The sequence below is a fragment of the Sphaeramia orbicularis genome, chromosome 21, assembly GCF_902148855.1.
Source record: "Sphaeramia orbicularis chromosome 21, fSphaOr1.1, whole genome shotgun sequence".
In the NCBI taxonomy this organism is placed as follows: domain Eukaryota; kingdom Metazoa; phylum Chordata; class Actinopteri; order Kurtiformes; family Apogonidae; genus Sphaeramia; species Sphaeramia orbicularis.
This window is the reverse complement of record NC_043977.1, coordinates 8,307,678-8,329,895: the sequence shown is the minus strand read 5'-3', so window position 1 is coordinate 8,329,895 and position 22,218 is coordinate 8,307,678. Positions and strand designations below refer to the sequence as shown.

The 22,218-nt window shown below is 37.9% G+C and overlaps 1 protein-coding gene across 1 annotated transcript; it reads right to left on the bottom strand.

Annotated features, from left to right (window-relative positions):
* Positions 1–211: 211 nt before the first annotated feature.
* LOC115412605 (scavenger receptor cysteine-rich domain-containing group B protein-like) lies at positions 212–21,910 on the bottom strand. The gene is made up of 8 exons (XM_030125200.1): positions 21,887–21,910; positions 16,274–16,366; positions 14,305–14,619; positions 9,217–9,531; positions 8,686–8,994; positions 3,959–4,101; positions 1,232–1,332; positions 212–1,144 (listed from the first exon to the last, which is right to left on the bottom strand). The coding sequence occupies exons 2-8, from the start codon at positions 16,302–16,304 to the stop codon at positions 1,009–1,011; spliced, it is 1,350 nt and encodes a 449-aa protein (XP_029981060.1). The 5' UTR covers positions 16,305–16,366; positions 21,887–21,910; the 3' UTR covers positions 212–1,008.
* Between the last annotated feature and the right edge of the window lie 308 nt (positions 21,911–22,218).

Below are 22,218 nucleotides of genomic sequence, written 5' to 3'. Positions count from 1 at the left end.
TTTCACCATCGAACTCCATTCTTTTCATTCAGAGCTGCGTCCACTGGTGAAAACAATGCCTTTTATTTTTATCCCTTCTTTTCTAATGATGAATTTGTGTTACTTTCTTTATAGTTGATAAGAGAAATACTGCATATAGCCCATTTAAGCTGCATATAAGACACAGATATCCCATTGACTTTACAGACTGACCACATCACACTCTGCAAAGTGGTGTCCAAACATCAGTTTATTTGTTTATTTCCTTCCACCACAATCTCCAATTACGTCACAAAAGTATAACACACTTGTAGTAGTCAATCCCACCACCCAACAACCACATGTAATGTCTACACAAATGTAGTAGTACACACAATAAACCAAGAGAAATAATAATCAAAAACATGTTATCCTATTTAGATGATGCTCGGACTAGGGTTAGGTGATAACATTCAAATCATTACAATCGTGCAATAAATATAATTATCGTAATGCAGTTCCTTCTGTTTTTAGGGTTTAGTTTGTACACACTTTCTAAACTAACTACAATATCAAAAATGTTTTACTGTTGCTCAGTTTTATTCATGTCTCATTTTTTGTATGATAGAAGAGTTTAGCATCAGGAATAACTGATTTTTAACATCTTAAAATGCACAGAAATCAGCAAAATTAGCATTAAATCATGACATCAGAGGCAATATCTGACCCTTTTATGTCCCTTCTGTCTTATTTTTACATGGTGTGTTGTTGTTGTTCTTGACAAATAATGTAAAACTACAAAAAATAATGTGTTTCCATAAATTGTCACTCAGGACCAAAACTTTGCCATTAAGACACAGCGATGTGACATTTATAGGGATCATTATGGATATTGGATTGATAACGTTTTTCACCCAACCCTAGCTCGGACAATAACCAATTTTTTTTTTTTATTATTTTACTACATGTGAGGAAAGGATTTCACTGAAGTTATTTGTATGGATGGGATTTGATAAGAATGAAGCGATTCTGGTTCTGTAATCGATATCTCTAATCCATTCCCATTTTCTCACAGATCCAGTACAGGCTGTTATCACAGCTCACATCAGCCCACAGGCCTGTTGAGGAATGCATGTGCACACAGTCCTCATCATGGACATGGTTCGGCTCCCCTTGACTCCAGTACCTAAATAAAACACACAGAAACACTACTGGGAAACATCCCTCTAATAATGTCTGAATTGAACCAAAGAGGGGAACTTTTCTTCCTTACTGCTGAGTTAATGGAGATCCATCCACCCATTTCCAGGTTCCTTCCTCTTCAAGGTCACTCAGACCGATCCAAGAGTTCTTGTTGAACCGTGAGATGAAGTTCTGTTGTAGATGCAATAAAAAAAAAAAAAGGTGTACATACAGGGGTGCTTCTATGAAACTGGGTTCATTTTGGAACCAGCTTTTTACACCCAATAATAAAAGGTAAATGTAGGCATATTTCCCTCCAGGATGGACCTAATGATGACCTCAGATAAATGCAAAATAAATTATACTCTTGCTCTGAGCCATCCCATAATTAATGAATTTTTAATATAATATTGGGGCCAAAAATAGGACCCAAATATGGACAGTAAAAGCTACCTATAGGTGTCAGTGCATTAGATCTGAAAACTTGTCTATAAATGGTCTTATATCGACTCTAAATAAAGACACTGTTAAAAGCGTCGATCCCAGTGGTTTTTCTAATCCAGACCTGCGGGTTTTTCATCAATCTCAGTCTCATCCCAGGTTTTGTACGTAACCATTCGTGTCCACTGGTGTTACATACAGAACCTGCCCAGTTAAACGCATACAAATCGTGAATGATTTTGTAACAGGGGCCATTTTTGTGAAACACTCTGCCTTGAATATTTACTTCGATTCCCAAAATGTACCTGTGAGAGAATAAAGAGATATTCAAAAAAATAGTAGAGCATAATTTTTGTGTCCTTTTGACCGTGTTACATGCGTTGTTTTTTTTTTTAAATTAAAAATAATGTAAAAATAATATAAAAATGTGTTTTATCTGAAAAATAGTTTCTGTTTTATCTCAGTACTTATTTTTAAAATAGACCCAAAGTACTTCCACACTTGCTTTATAACGTTACTCTACATCTGGTTTGAATTTTTAGCCCCATGTCCTGTTTTTAGGACCAGTTTCATAGAAGCACCCACAGGCAAAGTATGTCATTGCTCATGCCACTGGTCTACAAGTAAAATGCTTCCAGAATAAAAGGAGTGAAATTTTACCACGTGTGAGTCACTGATAAAGAAAAATCAAGTTGAAAATGCTGGTTGGCTGAAGTTTCTAAGATACAGTCTGGGGTCAAAATGTGAAATTTGAGAATTAACCAGAGAATAAGTTTAACTCCAAAGGAATATTAGTGTCAGCTACCAGATCTATAGGGTGGGTGAAAAGTAACTAGGCGTTAAATATTGGTAATAAAATCCATATTCCTATAACAAATTTATTGAAACAAATGATACATGTTCTTTATTACATGGGAAAATCAAAGTAAATCTTCTTATTTCAGTGTAAACACCGGGGGCGTCAAACAGCCAGGGATGGAATGAACGACTTTCTGACGGACGTCATGTGGGTGTTACGCTCCGGCTAGGAGACCCCAGGACATGACATGAATAAGTGGACACCTTCCCTCACTCCCAAGCCACAGAGAAACCCCCAGGATGCAGCTTTGTGCACTTAAACAGACCTATGATTTATTTACAAATCACATGAATAAATGTGATGCATAAATTAAGCATAGCTGCAGCTTTATCTTAACAAACATAAGTCAACTATCTGAGGAACCAAGGCTGACCTGCAAAAGAAAGAGTAACCAAAATACAGTCAAACCTTCCTACTTATGACAAAACAGGAGAAACCGAGACAAAGAATCGGGCAGCCCACCCCTACTGCTGCATCCACCAACAAATCAAACAAACAAATCCAGTCCTGTCCTACTGGACTGGACTGGACTCATCTGTGCACACATGCATTAGATAAACTGTCTGGGTTAGTTCTACTGAAGATTTTAGCCCAATAGTTTTTACTTGCACTTTTTTCTATGTCTGGTTTGCAATTGCACAATTAGCTTATTTATTTATTTATTTATTTATTTATTTATTTATTCTTTTTGCTCTTTTTTTCTTTTTCTTCTGTCTCTTCTTCTCATTCTATCCTTTCTATCTTATTCTTGCTCTAGTAAAGTTAGTGTATTTTTAGAATGTATTGCATGTATTGAATGTATTTTTTGTGTTTGGATGAAGCCGTTCAATCTGAGCAGACTTTTCTATATCTGTCATGTTTAACAGTTTTCTTCCAGTATATTATGGTTTGGTAATCTAAGTGATGTTTGTTGTGTTAGTCGTTTGTCCAGGACAACAGATGGAAATTAGCTTCTCTGCTAAATCTGGTGCACACATCTTGTTCTTTGTAACTAATGCCAATACACACTGTCCTGTAATTAAACAAATAAATAAATGAATAAATAAATAAATAGACAAACGGGGCTGGGAGTTGAGGAAAGGTGACGGGGGACAGGCCCAGATCCTGTTACATACAGTTGCGAAAAAAATGATCAGTTATTGGTTAATCCATTGATTTGTGTTACATTGAAATGATTCTGACTGGAAACAAGTGGCCTAGAGTTTAACAGGTTAATGTTATTTTCTGATTTGTTTCTGTTTTTGCACCAATTTTCCTCTGAATTACCATCACAGAACTCTATGGGGATGTCAGAGGGAAACAGAACCAAAGCAAAGTTCAGTTTCAGACAGAACTGCACTCCCTCTAAAGCCAAGATGAGCCACTGACTCTGAGGGAAGAAGTTAATTCCATATTTGAGATTTCTTTGATGGACATTTGTCAAAAAACATATCTTTGAGTTTTGTTTGGGGCTTGACATCAGCTGTAAGAATTCAACTAATGCTTAATGATTCCGTTCTAGGTTTACTTTTGTAATACCTGTTCTTCTGTGCTGTTTACGATCACCAGATCTGCTCCGTTCATTCTGCAGTCTCTTCTGCCGGTTTCCCAGGATCCAGTCACACGTGAAAAGAAGTAACAGCTGCTGTTGAACAGCTGCCATCCGGCTGCACATGGGCTTTCTGTGAGTTATAATATCAAACAGGCAAAGTATACGTTTACATTTACAACACGAGTAAATAATGCAGATAGAAAAAGATGGAAAGAGTTTAAGAATGTAATTAAACTCATGTTACTATTTATTTAGATTCTATCCATAACTAAATACAGTTAAACATTATTATTTTATTCTAAACACTATTGAGGGTCAAGGAATCGGTTGCACTTAACTACTATTATTATTCTTAGCAGCTGATAATTCATGTTTACTTAAGGATGATTTTAATGTAGAACTTTTCATGTAGCGGAATATTTTACCTGTGTTTTTGTAGTATCTTCAAAGATCTGAGGACTTCTTCTACCACTTAAGCCAACTATCAATCCTATCGATGCTAAATTAAGTGGAGATCATTTGAATATAGCTCATACAAAAGCTATGAAGCAAGGCATAATTGTGGTAATTGAATAATTTTGATTTAATAATAATTAAATAATTAAATAATTTTGCTTTTTTTTTTTTCAATCTCAGGTATGTAGATTATTTATTGATGCTGTTATTGATCAGTTATTCCAGTCAACATTTCAAAAACAAAAATGATACAAAAATCATGAAACTATTACCACTGTTACTGAAACAGGCTGTTGCCATTGATTTGCCTTCAACAAAAAGCTCTTAGAAGGGTTCATAAAGCTCATTATAATGACCACACCAACCCACTTTTTCTCCAGTCAGTAGACTTCAAATGAATAGATTTGGTGAATTACAAAACAGCACAACTCCTGTTTAGGGCATCAACAAAACGTCTTCCAGGTAATATTCAAAAATTATTTGAGGACAGAGATTCTCAACATAAATTCAATCTCAGAGGTAATAATAAATGGTGCCAACCAAAGGTAAGAACTACCTTAAAATCAATGTGCATCTCAGTAAGGGGAGTAGTACTGTGGAATGGTTTAGCAGATTAAAAGAGTGTGCAAATATTTTTCAGTTTAAAAGAATGTTTAAAAAACAAATAATGAAGAAGTACTTGGAGGAGATACAGTGACACTGATGCTCTAAACCAGTGGTGTCAAACTCATTTTCTTCCGGGGGTCACATTCAACCTAATTTAATCTGAAGTGGGCTGAACCAGTACAATAATAGCATGATAGCCAATAAATAATGTCAACTCCATATTGTTTTAGCGCAAAAATCCAAATCCAGTTATGCCAATATTTACATTTACAAACTATCCAAACAAAAGGATGTGAATAACCTGAACAAAATGAAATTTGTAAAGAAATATAAGTACAATTTTGTCAATATTCTGCCTTGACTTATCATTTATACATATGCATTACAGATCAGATCTACAAAGGCACAAAACATTCAGTAACAGGCAGAATATTGTTAAAATTGCACTTAATTTACTTCAGACATTTCAGGTTATTCACATTTTATTGTTGAAGGATAGTTTGTTAATGTAAACATTTTCATAATTTATTGTTTTTTGCACTAAATCAAAGAGAAAACAATGGTGTTGTCATTATTTGTAGGTTATTATGGTATTATTTTTGAGTTTGATGCCCTAACTTGCACTTTGCAAATTCATCCCATGGGCCGGATTGGAACCTTTGAGGGGCCGGTTTTGGCCCCTGGGCCACATGTTTGACACCTGTGCTCTAAACAGTGTGGGTGCCATTAGAGGGAGTGGGTATGGGGTCAGAGTGTGTCCAGGCCTGTTTATGTTCCTGTCTTGTGAGGATGTGATATTGTAATGTTCTATATTGTTCTATAATGTTCTGTATTGTTCTGTGTTGGTGTAGTGAAATGTTGTGATGGGTTGTGTGGTGTGAGGGGTTGGACTTTTAAAAGCAATCCTTCTTCCATCCCCTTTTCAAACCATGTGTTGTCCAGTTGTCGTCTGTTAAGTGTATAAATGTGGTAGCAGGTTTGAAATAAATATGTGAAATTAAATGAAATTGATCCATAAACATCAGGAATCATAGATGACCAGGTAACAAACATTCAGAAAGAGTGTTGAACATCTCAGTACAAAAACAGAGGAATACTGCAGTGAATTGTGTGAGGTGTGAGGAGAGATCTCTGCTAACCATTCAAAAGGAAGACACTTCTACACCTAAAAGTTCCTGTGTCAGTCAATTACTGCACCCATTACACACATGATAACAAAACTTAACAGTTCACACACAGGATGACGTTTAGCGTACACCAGGGCCGGACTGAGACTCATTTTCAGCCCTGGAGTTTCATACCTCAGACCGGCCCACTTTAGATCACGACCAATTATTATTAAAATTATGGAATTATAACCTTACATGTTAGGTCTACACACTGTTCTGCAAAGCCTTGTAATTCAGTGTATTTTCTAAAATATTTCCAATTCAGTGCAAGTAAAGGTTGCTTCACAATGTGGATTTATTTCAACAGTGAGTGCACATCCACATCTCCAACATTATTATTCCTCACAACACAACAATAACAGAATCTATATTTTTGTTCTTATAAGTGTTAACATTTTTCAAACCTTTAAAATGTTTGAAATGAAATAAAAGAATATATAAAAATATTAAATAAAAAAATAATACAAAAAATAAAGCCTGCTGCACTTTCTAATAACTCTATCATTTTTGTATCCTCTGCAACAAAAGATTTCCATCACAACTTACTTGCGGTTTGTTCTATCTTTGCTATTGAAAACTTTTGGTACAGTGATATTAGGGGTTTGATGAGGATGATAAGAAAAAAATATATGTGTATCCTGTGACTGAGGGCGAGCAAAGCAATCAAAGCTAACAACAGACTCATCTGCATCTGTGTCATTTGTGCCTAGTGGTTCAGGGTTGTGCTGCTGAGCTGCTCCTCTGTCATCAGTAGACTCTGCTCTCCCTTTCACACTTCCTCCAGTTTCCCTAGACTCACCTGCACCTGGATCACAATAAAAAATAATATCTACAGACATTTGGACTTACTTAACCAATTCAGATATTTACATTGGCAAAATATGCAGGCTTATTTAATATTACTATTGTCTTTCAATTGTGGGCTTTGTGTATTTACTGTCTCACTTTTAATAATAAAAATAAAATAGGCCAGTATTATCGTTTGGGTATAGAAAGTGGTTTTACTGGAATTAATGCTTGTTCACACAGTCTGTTCCAACAGCTCACCTCTTCCTTCCATCCTGACAGGAACAATCCTCTCATCACTACTGGCTCCTGGCTCTGCTTCTGACATTAAATCACATTTTAAAAATGGTCAGAATTCTCAGCACAAATCTTCTATTTTCAAAGCCTTGGTGTCAGTTTCATTCATGTTGTGCTGAATCCTGGAGCATCTCAGAGCACCTTTCATATTGAACAGGCCTACACCATACTCTTCATTGGAGCCTATTTCTTCTAATCCTCTTCCCTCTCTGAGCAGTCCTACCTGCCCACTCTGGACTTGTGGGCTCATGGCTGGTGTCTGCTGCTGGATCTGCTTTCTGACTCTGAGGAGCTACAAGACAAAGTTTCCCAGTTCTGGGGCGTTGCATCATACTATTATTTAAACTGCATAACGTTATGTTCCACGCCACAAAGCCACACAATTCACTGACTCGATAATTAACTAACTTGAAAGGTGGTTTACCCGGTTCATCGTCCTAATTAGTTGTTTCCAACCGGGAGGTAGTTTTTGTGAAAAAGTTGCAGATTTTGTCACATTTGGCTGCGTTTGCTTCCAGAGCTTTCCTCTTTTTAATTCTTGCCTTCTCTGCACCACCCTTGTTCTTTCCATTAAAACAGCAAACACAGCTGACCATCCACAGCCTACAGAGCACAGATGGTATATGCTCCACAGCTACAGTACAGAGCTACTAACCGTATGTAAGGACAGATTACGGCAGGTCACGGTGCGTCTGCGTCTGCTTGCTAGTACAGGGGGTGGGGCCCAGGAACAGCGGTTGCAGTTTACGCGATGAACCCAATGCTATGACTGAACCCCCCCCCCAGCCAAAAAAACCCCCAAAATTCATATATATTTAAAGTGAACTCCGGCCCTCGCGGCCTAAATATTTTACCAGCCCACCGGGAATTGTCCCGGTCCTCCCGATTACCAAGTCCGGGCCTGGCGTACACAATGACATTGTAAGATGAGAATTACCTGTTCTTGATACAAAGAACAATCACATTCCAGCACATACAAACATAACCTGCTGCACACTTTTAATACTCCTCAGCCAAATATGGTGTCAGATTGTGTTGACAGTTCCTGCCTTATAGGCCCTATAGGTCACCTATTTTCAGAGGCTTCTGCTCTATACTAACATCCATCCACAGTCTAGATTTGGTGCGGATATCTCAATGCATTCTTCAGATAATGCAATTACATCATTGAATGGACAGACAAACAGACAACAAAATGATCCCAATACCCCTCTGGCCAGAGTTGACCGAGGCATAAAAACCATAACAGATTAGGCCATTTATGTAAGACTACCCAGTAATAAGAACACAACTGACACACAGTCATTTTTCTATCAAGATGGGAAAACAATGCTGAAAAAGTAAACCTAATTCTCCACATCAAACATGTTTTCCACTAATTTCTGGTGATTTGTGTTTACCTTCACAGACGACACCTGCATCCTCTTCATAACAGTTGTCAATTCCAAACCCTTGGTGGTCACACTCCATGAGGTTTGACTCTGTACCTGTGCACATGACGTTATCTAACCAAATCACACTTGAAAAATAACCAAACCGTCCATTTGTTGGAGCCGACAGGGCCCTGCCACAGCCCAGCTGTCGACACACCACCTCAGCATCAGACAGGTCCCACTCATAGCCACACACCGTTCCCCACCACTCTCTGTGGAAAACCTCCACTCTGCCGGAGCAGCGGCTGGTGGAGCCTACCAGCCTCACTGTTGAACCTCCAAACAGTAAAACATGAACCACACATAATGTTAATGGAAGATACAGATGGAAGATGGAGTTGATGAAGACTATGGTGTAATTTAAAAAGTCATTCAACACTAAACATAAATGCTAAACCAATTGTTGAGTGAAAAATTTGGTGTAAAAAAACAGTTTAGGTTTTTGTCACTGAAGACAGGAGACATGATGTTATTTTCTCATTATACACATGATTTTACCTTCACACACGACACCTGCATCGTCCTGATGTCCACAGTTGTGAATTCCAAACCCTCGGTAGCGACACTCAGTGAGGTTTGACTCTGTGCCATTGCACAGGACATTATCTAACCAAATCACACCTGAACCCTGTCCAAAATGTGCATCTCCTGGAGCCCACCGGGCCCTGCCACAGTCCAGTTGTTGACACACCACCTCAGCATCAGACAGGTCCCAGTCATTGTCACACACCGTCCCCCACTGTCCACTGTGGAAAACCTCCACTCTGCCGGAGCAGCGGGTGGTGGAGTTGACCAGCCTCACCGTTGAACGACCTAACAGTAAAACATGAACCACACATAATGTTAATGGAAGATACAGATGAAAGATGGACTGTGATGTCCATTAATAAAGCAAGAACCATGAGTTCAACCAGATGTTTCGCTCTAAATGGACACTCCAGTCTCTGTGATGGAAGTTGTCATCTGTCGAAGGTCCTCCAACGCACCGTAGAGTTTGTGTTTTAGAGTGGTCTCCTCTGTCCCCAGTTTTGGCCTTAGGTCATGATATTTGGGACAGTGTCTGACTGCCAGTCTGGCATGGGCGCTGGTCCGTCTGGCCAGTCTTAAGTTTGTTGTGTGGGTGATGATTGAGCGTGTTGTGAACAGTACGCAGTTGGAAGATAATTACCTGCTCAGGTCGTGTCAGCAGGTATTATGGGTCGTGTTAGTTTTGTTGATGGTGCTGAAAATTCCACTTGTTGTGTTGCTTAGTATTGATGATTGTTTTTGCTTCCTGAAAAGAAGTTCCTGTATGGGTGTTGACCTTAGGGCTCCAGTCATAAGTTGGGCAGCTTGGTTCCGTACTTTGCTTATTTTTTCAAGGTTGGATTTAGCTGCAGTACCCCATGAGGTGATCCCATATTCTAATATTGGTTGTACTCTTCCCTTGTCGACTTTCTTTAGAATTTCTGCATCTGCACCCCTGTTGGTACTGGCTAGTTTTTTCATAAATGCCAGGCACCTCTTGGCCCTTGTTTCAGCCTTTGCTGTCTGTGGTTTCCAGGTCAGTCTTCTATCGAAGATCACTCCTAAATAAGAGGGACTGTCCTCTTCTGGTATGGACTCTCCGTTAATTGTCAGTTTTACCTTCTTTGTCTTTGGGGACAAACTAAAAATGGTATTAGTGGTCTTCTTTGCACTGGTTTTCACCAGCCGTTTTATTTATTTATTTTTTTTGTCTATTCTTCCAGGGAGAATGGAGCGATTGAGAAGAAGATATTAAATCTTGAGTTATGGCTGAAACTAGCTTTTGTCAGGTAACTGTGATTGCAAGTGAATATTTTTTCCAAATGTTTGACACAATATTATATTTGTAACAGTCAAGATGACGTCGGACCTTTTGGATATAAAATGTCATCACACATTCATATTGTATTGAAATTTCTATGTATGAAATTGTCTTTACATTTGTTATTTAAATTCTTGAGTGAGGGACTAAAACTATTGGTCACCAAATTCCAAACCATTCATGCTTGAATCTAAATGAACATTTGTGTCAAAATATGGGACATTCTGTTAAGCCTGCCTTGACATATCTCACATTAAACATACTGGGGACCATCTGATGGACAGACCTTCTCACAGATCCTGTTTACACATGATATTAAAATCCAGTCTGTATCCAGATCACAAAAGTGCAAGTTAATGAAGGTGTAAAAATGTGATGATCAGATATTGATTAGATCTGTGTGGACCTCATCTAGAGGCAGTCTGGTTCTTCTTGAATAGAAATTGATTTTAGGAAGGCATAAATGGAGTCCATACAGGACATCCATACCATGACTTTTTCCCGCTGACCTTTGACCTCTAACCTGAGAATAACACTGACAACTTGGGTACATCACAGGTTTGCTAACCTGATGTCATTTAACACTTTTCTATTTTTCTCAAATGAAATGATGTATATTTTTTTTACAGTAGACACAATGTCATGCCTCAATTATATTTTCCATTTGTACACATGTGTTTACCTTCACAGACGACACCTGCATCCTCGTGATGTCCACAGTAGGGAGTTCCAAACCCTTCGTGTTGACACTCCATGAGGTTTGACTCTGTACCTGTGCACATGACATTATCTAACCAAATCACACCTGAACCCTGTCCAAAATGTGCATATCTTGGAGCCGACAGGGCCCTGCCACAGCCCAGCTGTCGACACACCACCTCAGCATCAGACAGGTCCCAGTTATAGCCACACACCGTTCCCCACCAGTCACTGTGGAAAACCTCCACTCTGCCGGAGCAGCGGGTGGTGGAGCCTACCAGCCTCACTGTTGAACCTCCTAACAGTAAAACATGAACCACAGATAATGTTAATGGAAGATACAGAAGGAAGATGGAGTTAATGAAGACTATGGTGTAATTTAAAAAGTCATTCAACACTAAACATAAATGCTAAACCAATTGTTGATTGAAAAATTTGGTGTAAAAAAACAGTTTAGGTTTTTGTCACTGAAGACAGGAGACATGATGTTATTTTCTCATTATACACATGATTTTACCTTCACACACGACACCTGCATCGTCCTGATGTCCACAGTTGTGAATTCCAAACCCTTGGTGTTGACAGTCCATGAGGGTTGACTCTGTACCTCCGCACAGGACATTATTTAACCAGATCACACCTGAACCCTGTCCAAAATGTGCATCTCCTGGAGCCGACAGCGCCTCACGACAGCCCAGTTGTCGACACACCACCTCAGCATCAGACAGGTCCCAGTCATAGTCACACACCGTCCCCCACTGTCCACTGTGGAAAACCTCCACTCTGCCGGAGCAGCGGGTGGTGGAGCCTACCAGCCTCACCGTTGAACGACCTAACAGTAAAACATGAACCACACACAATGTTAATGGAAAATACAGATGAAAGATGGACTGTGATGTCCATTAATAAAGCAAGAACCATAAGTTCAACCAGATGTTTCACTCTAAATGGACACTCCAGTCTCTGTGATGGAAGTTGTCATCTGTCGAAGGTCCTCCAACGCACCGTAGAGTTTGTGTTTTAGAGTGGTCTCCTCTGTCCCCAGTTTTGGCCTTAGGTCATGATATTTGGGACAGTGTCTGACTGCCAGTCTGGCATGGGCGCTGGTCCGTCTGGCCAGTCTTAAGTTTGTTGTGTGGGTGATGATTGAGCGTGTTGTGAACAGTGCGCAGTTGGAAGATAATTACCTGCTCAGGTCGTGTCAGCAGGTATTATGGGTCGTGTTAGTTTTGTTGATGGTGCTGAAAATTCCACTTGTTGTGTTGCTTAGTATTGATGATTGTTTTTGCTTCCTGAAAAGAAATTGCTTTGTTTTCCTGCTCTAGTCTGGATCCTGTCTTTGCCAGTATATAGTTTCACTGCTATGCATGTTGCAGTGTGATGGGATCCACAGAATCCAGACTATGTGATCTTGTCTAAGCATGTTGAGGGCAGCGGATGAACTATTCATTTATTTCTTGTTAGATGTTTCTAGGGCCTGTATGACAGATTGTGCATCCATAAGGAGAACAACATTTTTGGAGGTGTGGGGGTGATATTTGACGTGGTCAGCAGCTGTCTTCAGTGCTACTGCTTCGACCTTGTACTTAGTTGATCATAGGCTGGTAGCAATAGAGTTTTTCTTCTTTGTCTTTTCGGTATTTAATATATATTCCTGCTTCACCATTTTTTCCTGCTTCATCTGCAAAGCCATCTGTGTAGATGTGGGTCCAACATTCCAGAGGGTTTGACATGTGAATGTGTTCTGTGGTGACAGACCTTTTTTCATACATCGTTTCATCTAAAGCCATGGATGTTGCATTTTATTTGGAGGAAGTTTTTGTTGCTCCATGCTGGGTTTTTCTAGGTACTGAGGGATCACTGTTGGCTTTTGATCTAGGATATCCTGGTTTTCTTTGTTTCCCTGTTTGTTGAATAAAACTAATTTGTTTTAATGTCCTCCTGGTGGGCTGGGACATCCTTTCTTTCATTGGATGCTCTGATAGTCTTTTAAACTTGGCTGCCTGGATCAGTATCTTTCTGTCTCGCGGATCTCTAATATGTTCTAGTCTGGTGATGTTTTCCAGTTCCTGTATGGGTGTTGACCTTAGAGCACCAGTCATAAGTTGGGCAGCTTGGTTTCGTACTTTGCTTATTTTTTCAAGGTTGGATTTAGCTGCAGTACCCCATGAGGTGATCCCATATTCTAATATTGGTTGTACTCTTCCCTTGTCGACTTTCTTTAGAATTCCTGCATCTGCACCCCTGTTGGTACCGGCTAGTTTTTTCATAAATGCCAGGCACCTCTTGGCCCTTGTTTCAGCCTTTGCTGTCTGTGGTTTCCAGGTCAGTCTTCTATCGAAGATCACTCCTAAATAAGAGGGACTGTCCTCTTCTGGTATGGACTCTCCGTTAATTTTCAGTTTTACCTTCTTTGTCTTTGGGGACAAACTAAAAATGGTATTAGTGGTCTTCTGTGCACTGGTTTTCACCAGCCATTTTATTTATTTATTTTTTTTGTCTATTCTTCCAGGGAGAATGGAGTGATTGAGAAGAAGATATTAAATCTTGAGTTATGGCTGAAACTAGCTTTTGTCAGGTAACTGTGATTGCAAGTGAATATTTTTTCCAAATGTTTGACACAATATTACATTTGTAACAGTCAAGATGATGTCGGACCTTTTGGATATAAAATGTCATCACACATTCATATTGTATTGGAATTTCTATGCATGAAATTGTCTTTACATTTGTTATTTAAATTCTTGAGTTAGGGACAAAACTATTTAGATTAGATCTGTGTGGACCACATCTAGAGGCAGTCTGGTTCTTCTTGAATAGAAATGGATTTTAGGAAGGCATAAATGGAGTCCATACAGGACATCCATACCATGACTTTTTCCCTCTGACCTTTGACCTCTAACCTGAGAATAACACTGACAACTTGGGTACATCACAGGTTTGCTAACCTGATGTCATTTAACACTTTTCTATTTTTCTCAAATGAAATGATGTATTTTTTTACAGTAGACACAATGTCATGCCTCAATTATTTTTTCCATTTGTACACATGTGTTTACCTTCACAGACGACACCTGCATCCTCATGATGTCCACAGTCATGAATTCCAAACCCTTGGTGTTGACACTCCATGAGGTTTGACTCTGTACCTGTGCACATGACGTTATCTAACCAAATCACACCTGAACCCTGTTCAAAATGTGCATATCTTGGAGCCGACAGGGCCCTGCCACAGCCCAGCTGTCGACACACCACCTCAGCATCAGACAGGTCCCAGTCATCATCACACACCGTTCCCCACTGTCCACTGTGGAAAACCTCCACTCTGCCGGAGCAGTGGGTGGAGGAGTTGACCAGCCTCACTGTTGAATCTCCTAACAGTAAAACATGAACCACAGATAATGTTAATGGAAGATACAGATGGAAGATGGAGTTGATGAAGACTATGGTGTAATTTACAAAGTCATTCAACACTAAACATAAATACTAAAAGGATTTGACATGGAAAAAAGTTGGAGTAACAGACATTGTTTAAGTTTTTGTCACTGAAGACACGAGACATGATGTTATTTTCTCATTATACACATGAAAAAATATAAATTTTACCAAGTGCATTTTTCTCATTTCTAGTTCAAATATCTCATCACACTTAAAATAAGACAGAATCACCTACAGAGTAACTTTTCAGTGAGACAGAAGAACTTATTTTCAGACAATACATCTTGAAAATCTTCTTTCAAGGAATTTTACAGGATAATTTTTTTTTGCTCCATTGACAAATCTTTTTTGCTTGAGTTAAGCAAAAAAAAATAAAAAATCTCGAATTAAGCAAAAAAAGAATCTGCCAATGGAACAAGTTAAAATTATCTTGGTAAGATTTCTTGAAATAAGATTTTCAAGAACTATTGTCTAAAAATAAGTTCTAATATCTCACTGAAAAGTTACTCTTTAGGTGATTATGTCTTATTTTAAGTGTGATGAGATATTTTGACAAGAAATAAGAAAAATACACCTAGTAAAATTTTGATTTTTTCCAGTGTGGTCTAATGATTTCAAACAAGCACTATTAATTTAATGCTTAATGCTCAGTGTAGTAATATAGTACTACATATTATAAGGAGTGTCCATATTTCCATTACATAAGAAAATATATATCCAATAACGTCAAAAATGCAAATGTAAAAATAACCCAGCGATAATAAATACACTTTGTTTTGTATTCCATTGTTCACAGTGTGAACCCAACATGTTCCACTTATACTGTACATCCATTCCTTGCATTCAAACTGTGACACATTCAAGAAAAAGTTCGTGCAACGTGGGATGAGACTGAGTTACAATAATTAGAAATAATAATAATAATAATTAATTGAAATAGATGATCGTAATGATTTGGTTCCAAAGCAGCATCCAGGACAGGTCCAGTTGATTTGATGTGTTTAGTTTTTTTCAGCAAAAGCAGCAAAAATATCATACATTCAGAGAATAAGTGTCAATTTTACTTGACATGTTTAGCTCAAATGAAGTCTCAGCTGATCAGTTTAGTGTGGTAGTGTGTGACCGACATGCATTTGACTGTGTGTTGTGTGGGTTTGTACCTCCGCCATGGAGGTTATGTTTTTGCCAGGGTTTGTTTGTCTGTTTGTTTGTCTGTCCATTAGTGTGCAACATAACTCAAAAAGTTATGGACAGATTTTGATGAAATTTTCAGGGTTTGTTGGAAATGGGATAAGGAAGAAATGATTAACTTTTGGGGGTGATCGGGGGTGGGGGGGCCCACGGGGGGGCCCACTGATCAGCCTTGGCGGAGGTCTGCGCTCTCCGAGTGCTTCTAGTTTGTTTGCTTGTTAGCAAGATAACTCAAAAAGTTATGGACGGATTTTCATGAAATTTACAGGAAATGTTGATACTGGCACAAGGAACCAGTGATTAAATTTTGGTGGTCATCGGGGGGGCAGATCTGCCTTGGCGGAGGTCTGCACTCTCTGAGTGCTTTTCTAGTTTACAGCTGTTTAGGGTTGGACTCACCCGTACAAAGCTCGTGAAGTGCGCCAGTCATTTCGATGAGTGTTTTGCAAAGCTGGTCTCTCTCCTCAGTCAATTTAGAGAACTGTCTGGTAGCTGAGACACAAATAAATACACCTGTGCATTGTATTTACCTTTGATTTTTCCCCCAGTAACTAGAAAAATATTCACAAACTCAGAATTTACATTCAGCCACTTATCTTAAGAATAATTACAACCTAGACATGATGGATGGATGGATGGATGGATGAGTAGGGTAGATAGATAGATAGATAGATAGATAGATAGATAGATAGATAGATAGATAGATAGATAGATAGATAGATAGATAGATAGATAGATAGATAGATAGATAGATAGATAGATAGATAGATAGATAGATAGATAGATAGATAGATAGACGTGCACACACACATAAATACATTAATAAGAATATAAATACACATTATAAGATGGATAAAAATATAAAAACACATCACAAATACTGCTTCTTAGACTAGTCACGAAGGACAAAGAAGTCAAAACAATAATAGTCAAAAAAAGGTCCTTTTGTATTTAATAGTTTTGATAGAACAATCTTTGAATTTGCTCTGAGCTTTTATAAACATCAACTTGTTCAGTAAATAGAGTTAAATACCTCATTTTGGCTGAAAAAACGCAAAATGCACAAGATAATATAATAAAAGGTGGTGAGTGACTTAGGAAACATTGAACGGACAGAAAACTTTATTTGGAAGTCATCACAAAAATGGTAGTAGGTCTTAACCCTTATGCCCTCCTCAAATTCACTACCCTCTTGTTACCTTCATGGCAAAAATGCACACACACACAAAAAAAAAACTAGTATAAAATCATCATACATCAATATATTTTTTTAATTAAATCTTTTAAACAACTTCCAGCCCTGCTCACAACTACCAAACATTCAAACATTTTTTGCAGGCTTTAAACCTTTAATACAAGTTTAACTATTTGAATTCTGAATGATTATTATTTTAAAAACAAAACACCATGCAAAAAATCCAATATTTTCCATATAATAAATAGTAGGAGGATGGAACATTGGATGTAATCAGAACATTGGATGTGTCAAGATTAGGAACAAAATTGATTTGATTGCATGAGTATTTTTTCTGTAGTGTCAGATAATCCCCCTGGTTATCCACACAGACAAAAAGGCCCCATTGACTTTCATTATAAGCACATTTATTAATCTCATTGCCATTACACTATATAAGTGTACATTCTCTAATGTCAACATTTTATTTTGAAGAAAACTAGTGATATGTAAAAATACCTGAGGAGGACCGAAGGGTTAAAGGTTAAAAGAACAGCCAAGATCTGACAGGCATTAATGTGTTTCTGGAACTGTTACACTGGAGAACAGCAGAAAATAAAATAGTATATATGTAATAAAGCAGTCTGATCATCATATTGAAGTACTGAACATACAACACAACACGAACATGATCCATCCAATATGTGACTGAAGACGGTTTCAGCTCCAGTCACACTGTTTGGGGTTACTCCACTGCAAAAATCTAAATTTTACCAAGTGTATTTTTCTCATTTCTAGTCCAAATATCTCATCACACTTAAAATAAGACAGAATCACCTAAAGAGGAACTTTTCAGTGAGATAGAAGAACTTGTTTTTTAGACAAAAGATCTGGAAAATCTGATTTCAAGAAATCTTATGTGAACTCACAAATCCACTATTTTTACAGTCAAAACTTTAAACTCATTGACGTCACATCTGCCACCAGACATTAGTCTGGTTTTGTCTGTCTTGTGTGTTTTGTCTGTCACTTCCTGTTTTGTTTTGTTAAGTTCTCCTCATGTGTCATGTCCGTTGTCTTTGCTTCCTTTCCTAATCATTTCCACCTGTGTGTGATTACCTGTCCCCGCCCTGATTTGTTCCACCTGTGTCTCATTGTCTTCCCTCCCTCTTGTGTATTTAAGCCCTGTGTTTTTCCCCTGTCCTGTGCCAGTTTGTATCGTCTAGTGTGTTACTTACCAGCGGTTTTTGGATCCTGTTTGTCTGTCTGCCTGTTTTTTTTGACCTGGATTGTTTCTCAAGACCTCTGCCTTTCGCCCGACCCTGTCTGTTCCTCAGCTGCTGTTGCTTCAACGTGTGTTCGACCTTTTGCCTGTTTTACTGGTACGTGAGCTAGTCTTATCCCAATGTACTGCTGCCTATCCGTTTGCCTCACCGTGTATGACCTGGTCTGTTTACTGACATCCCTCTGCTCTCTCCTAGTCAGATACCCGACGTGTGTTTTCGGTCTGGGCTGTGAAGGTCCGTCTCCGGTCCGCCTCACAAACCTGGTGAAGAACCCTGAACTCTGTGACCTCAAGAATCTGTATTCTTTCACTATCCAAGACTTGTCAGTTAAACCTGTTGTTTAATAAAACACTGTAACTTTTACGTCTGCTTCTGGGTCTTGCATTTGGGTTCAGTCCTCATACTCAGATCATAACGTTGACCTTGTGGAATTCAAAACTATTCAAATAATGTATGAAGCAAAGAAAAACTTCCTGCTGGGAAATATTCAAGAAATGTTTTGTGAAAGAGAGGGAGTCTATGATTTACGGGGAAAGTGAAATTTCACGATTCCATAAAGTGCACACTATGTTAAAAAAGTTTCTCTATCGCCATCTGTGGAGGAAAATTGTGGAACAAATTGTTAGAGGAGATAAAACAAATATCTAACATAATTTAGTTAAAAACGATATAAAGAATTGATTCTTGAGAGGTACAGTATTTAATAATGACAATGAGGCCTGTTTGTTTATGGATGATGTTGTACTGATAAATCTGCTGTAATTATTGAAGAAAACTGTTGAGTCTGTTTGTATGGCTGTACTGACATGAACATACTGTTGTGTATAATTCAATTACTGCATTATGTATTAGTTGTGGTTAAATGCTAAAATTAGGAAAATTGTATTGTTTGGTTCTTCCATTAGTGATAAAGGTGTAAAAGCACTGAGGGGTTGGATTAGATAAGTTTATACTTCTTCCTATTCCTTTTCGACCATATGCAAAATTCAGACTTGTATGTGGCTGAAGAAAGATTCTGTCCATTTAAATGTTTTACTTTGTTTTGTTTAATTTTGTTTCTTTGCATGTTCGAAATAAATAAAAATTAAATAAATAAATAAATAATGTTCTCTTGTTCCATTGGCAGATTTTTTTTTGCTTAATTCAAGACTTTTTTTTATTTCATTTTTTTTTTGCTTGACTCAAGCAAAAAAAAAAAAAAAACAAATCTGCCAATGGAACAAGTGAAAATTATCTTGGTAAGATTTCTTGAAATAAGATTTTCCAGATCTTTTGTCTAAACAAGCTTTTCCATCTCACTGAAAAGTTTCCTCTTTAGGTGATTCTGTCTTATTTTAAGTGTGATGAGATATTTGAACTAGAAATGAGAAAAATGCACTTGGTAAAATTTAGATTTTTCCAGTGTTACACCGGTATTGTGTGATTAGATGTAATTAGATGTTTTTGCATCGGACACCCCTTTGCATAAAAAGAGGCCAATTCTTCTCCAAATGTGGCATTTCCTAATTTGCATCTATGCAAATGGACAGGCATATCTTTTGCTGCTATCTTCATGGCAGCATAGTATGTCGTGAATTCAACCCTTGTTAGTGCTTGTTAATTATACACAATATTTTGGACTCATTTGCACCCATTTCATGGTCTGTTGTGGATCTGGTCCTCCAGATTTTTGGTGAATGAACAATTTATGCAGGTTTCATGCATCTCCTACATCAGTTTTAGATCCTTTTACAGTTTTACCATCTCTTTTCTGTTCAGGAAAACTATGCATTTCTAAATCTTTAGATTCTAAATATTACAAACTACAAGACTGAGATTAAACTTCTCCTTCTTAAGTTTAATAAACTCTTAGATTCACTGGAAAATGCATTGTTATATATGCAAAACAGACTTTTCTCCCTTCAAGAGTATGATGCTTTCCTGTAGATTAAACCGGCTACAGTTTATAAAGTCATTAAAATGAGTTTTGAATATGGACTGTTTACTGCACCGTGACTACATCAACACATTTTGCTGATGATACTTTGATAATTTTGCAGAATGTAGAGCTTTTTCAGTGCAGGATTAAATAAAAGATGTGCTTGTTGCTGCAGATACTGAATTTATGTTGATTAGATTAACCCTTAGTGTGGTAGTCAAGACTAACTAGACCAAGACCAAGACACTACTGAGACCAAAGGGTATCCAGACCAAGACCAAGACTATGAGGCGAGACCAGCACCAAGCCTTATTGAGGCCGAGACCGAAAACAGACTAGAGTTGGAATCGATACGACATGATTACTCAAATCAATTGTAGAGCAAAAGGCACTGCTGTAAAGTGTCATGACTATTTAAATCAAATTCATATTATCTTTTCTATTATATTGTCCTTATGTCTTGAAGAGGGTGTGTAATAAATAGTGATACTATTCTGTGATGATGTGGTTTTGTACAAATCCCATCGAGACCAAAGAGAGTCAAGACCAAGACAAGACCGAGACCACAAAAAATTGGTCTTGAGACCAAGAGCGGTCTGGAGAACTACATCACTATTAATCCTAACAGATCTACAACTTTTTTTTGTCTATTTAGCTTTTCCTAAGTGATTTACAGCCATTTATTACAATCTTATCCTCTGCATTTAATTTTTTTTTACTGACAACCAGGTAATTTCTTATATTTCATTCACTGATCATATAGATGTTCTTAAAAGCTCAGAGTAAATTCAAAGGTTATTATATCAAAACAGAGAAAGATACTTTTTCAGTCAAATATTTCCTTAACTGAACGTTCAAATGGGTGATATCTGATGGCTACAACTGTATTTTACACCAATTATTTACATGTATTGATAGGATTAGTGCAGTGGTTTCAACCTTTTTTTGGCTCGTGACCCCATTTGAACATGACAAATTTCTGGCGACCCCAGACATTCAAAACAAAGACTTTTTTTTTTTTTTTTGCTAAATGAATTTGTTTTGATCATGTAATAGTTTGCTATACTATGCTGTAAGTAAACATTAATTTTAGTGGATATTTAGTCTATATAATGTCTATTATTATGGACAGAGCAGTAAAATCCAGGTGTAGATTACTGCACAAAGGGAGATTTTATTTTCCTTGGTCAGGATATGTCAGTCAGTCCAGCTGTGATTTACAAGGAGGACAATTAATACTGAACAAACAAGAACTCAAACTAGAATTATGAAAGAGCTGCAGCATCTGAAACTGACCACAAAGAACATTTGACAGATAAACAGAACCACAGTGCTGCAGTTTCAGCTTCACAGTGGTCATGTGTGTTATGGATTGGGATTGTCTCTGTCAACTCACCATGTATTTTTTATTAGTAATTTTTTTTTTTTTATCTATTTCTAGAAATTTCAGGCAACCCCATTTGATTCCAGGTGACCCCACGTGAGGTCCCGACCCCAAGGTGAAAAACACAGGATTAGTGGATCAACAGGTATTAAATAGTTTACATCAGTAGATGTTCAAGTTTTTGAGGCTTAAATATATACGTCATCAGGCCTAAATAATAAGAATTGTGCAGTGTCTGATCCAGACTCACAATGGACCCCAAGGACAATGAGTCCAACCACAGGAAACCCAGAAGAACCCAGAAAGACAACAGCTCCATGTAACCATCTGTTTGAGACCTGAGGAGCTGAGGACAGGAAACAGACCAGAGAATAAAACAACAGTAACACTGAGACCAGTCTGGAAAAACACATTTATAAACCCGGGGTCTATTCTCTCACCTATGAGATTTTCTGAAGATCTTGAGCTGGAGGCTTTGACAGCTTCAGCGTTTTCATAGACTTCCTCCATCTCCATGTTAGTGGTTTCATTAAGGTCCTCAGCTCTGCAGGATCATCAGAGTTCTGTGTAAATGACCAAACT